At 60.9% G+C, this 345-nt stretch overlaps 1 protein-coding gene across 1 annotated transcript in view; it reads left to right on the top strand.

The window, feature by feature from the left end:
- Positions 1–24: 24 nt before the first annotated feature.
- LOC104274833 (oxysterol-binding protein 1-like) overlaps positions 25–345 on the top strand; it is a gene marked incomplete at both ends in the record, with an annotated part of 1,913 nt that continues 1,592 nt past the window's right edge. Inside the window, 2 exons of the mRNA XM_009870571.1 lie at positions 25–81; positions 206–337. Of these exons, the coding sequence (XP_009868873.1) occupies positions 25–81; positions 206–337 (189 nt within the window). The remainder of the gene's footprint in view (positions 82–205; positions 338–345) is intronic.

Raw genomic sequence — 345 nt, 5'->3', positions numbered from 1 at the left:
GCCTGCCCCCCCCCCCCCCACCCCAGGCCCGCCGGCAGCAACATCAGCGGCACCAGCAGCGACATCAGCCTGGACGAGCAGGTAGGACATGGAATTTTCTGCCTGGATCTTGCAGGAATGGGGCTGGGGGTGCCCGGTTTCCGCAGAGGGCTTTGAGGGGGTCTCAAAACGGTGTCACAGCAGCCTTTTCCCCCCCCTGCCGCAGTACAAGCACCAGGTAGAGGACACCAAGAAGGAGAAAAGGACCCGCATCCCCTACAAACCCAACTACAGCCTCAACCTTTGGAGCATCATGAAAAACTGCATCGGGAAGGAGTTGTCCAAGATCCCCATGCCGGTGAGCGG

This window comes from Apaloderma vittatum, unplaced genomic scaffold (assembly GCF_000703405.1).
Source record: "Apaloderma vittatum isolate BGI_N311 unplaced genomic scaffold, ASM70340v1 scaffold29595, whole genome shotgun sequence".
NCBI classification, from domain to species: domain Eukaryota; kingdom Metazoa; phylum Chordata; class Aves; order Trogoniformes; family Trogonidae; genus Apaloderma; species Apaloderma vittatum.
Note: the sequence above shows the minus strand (reverse complement) of the source record. Positions and strands in the feature narration are given on the sequence as shown.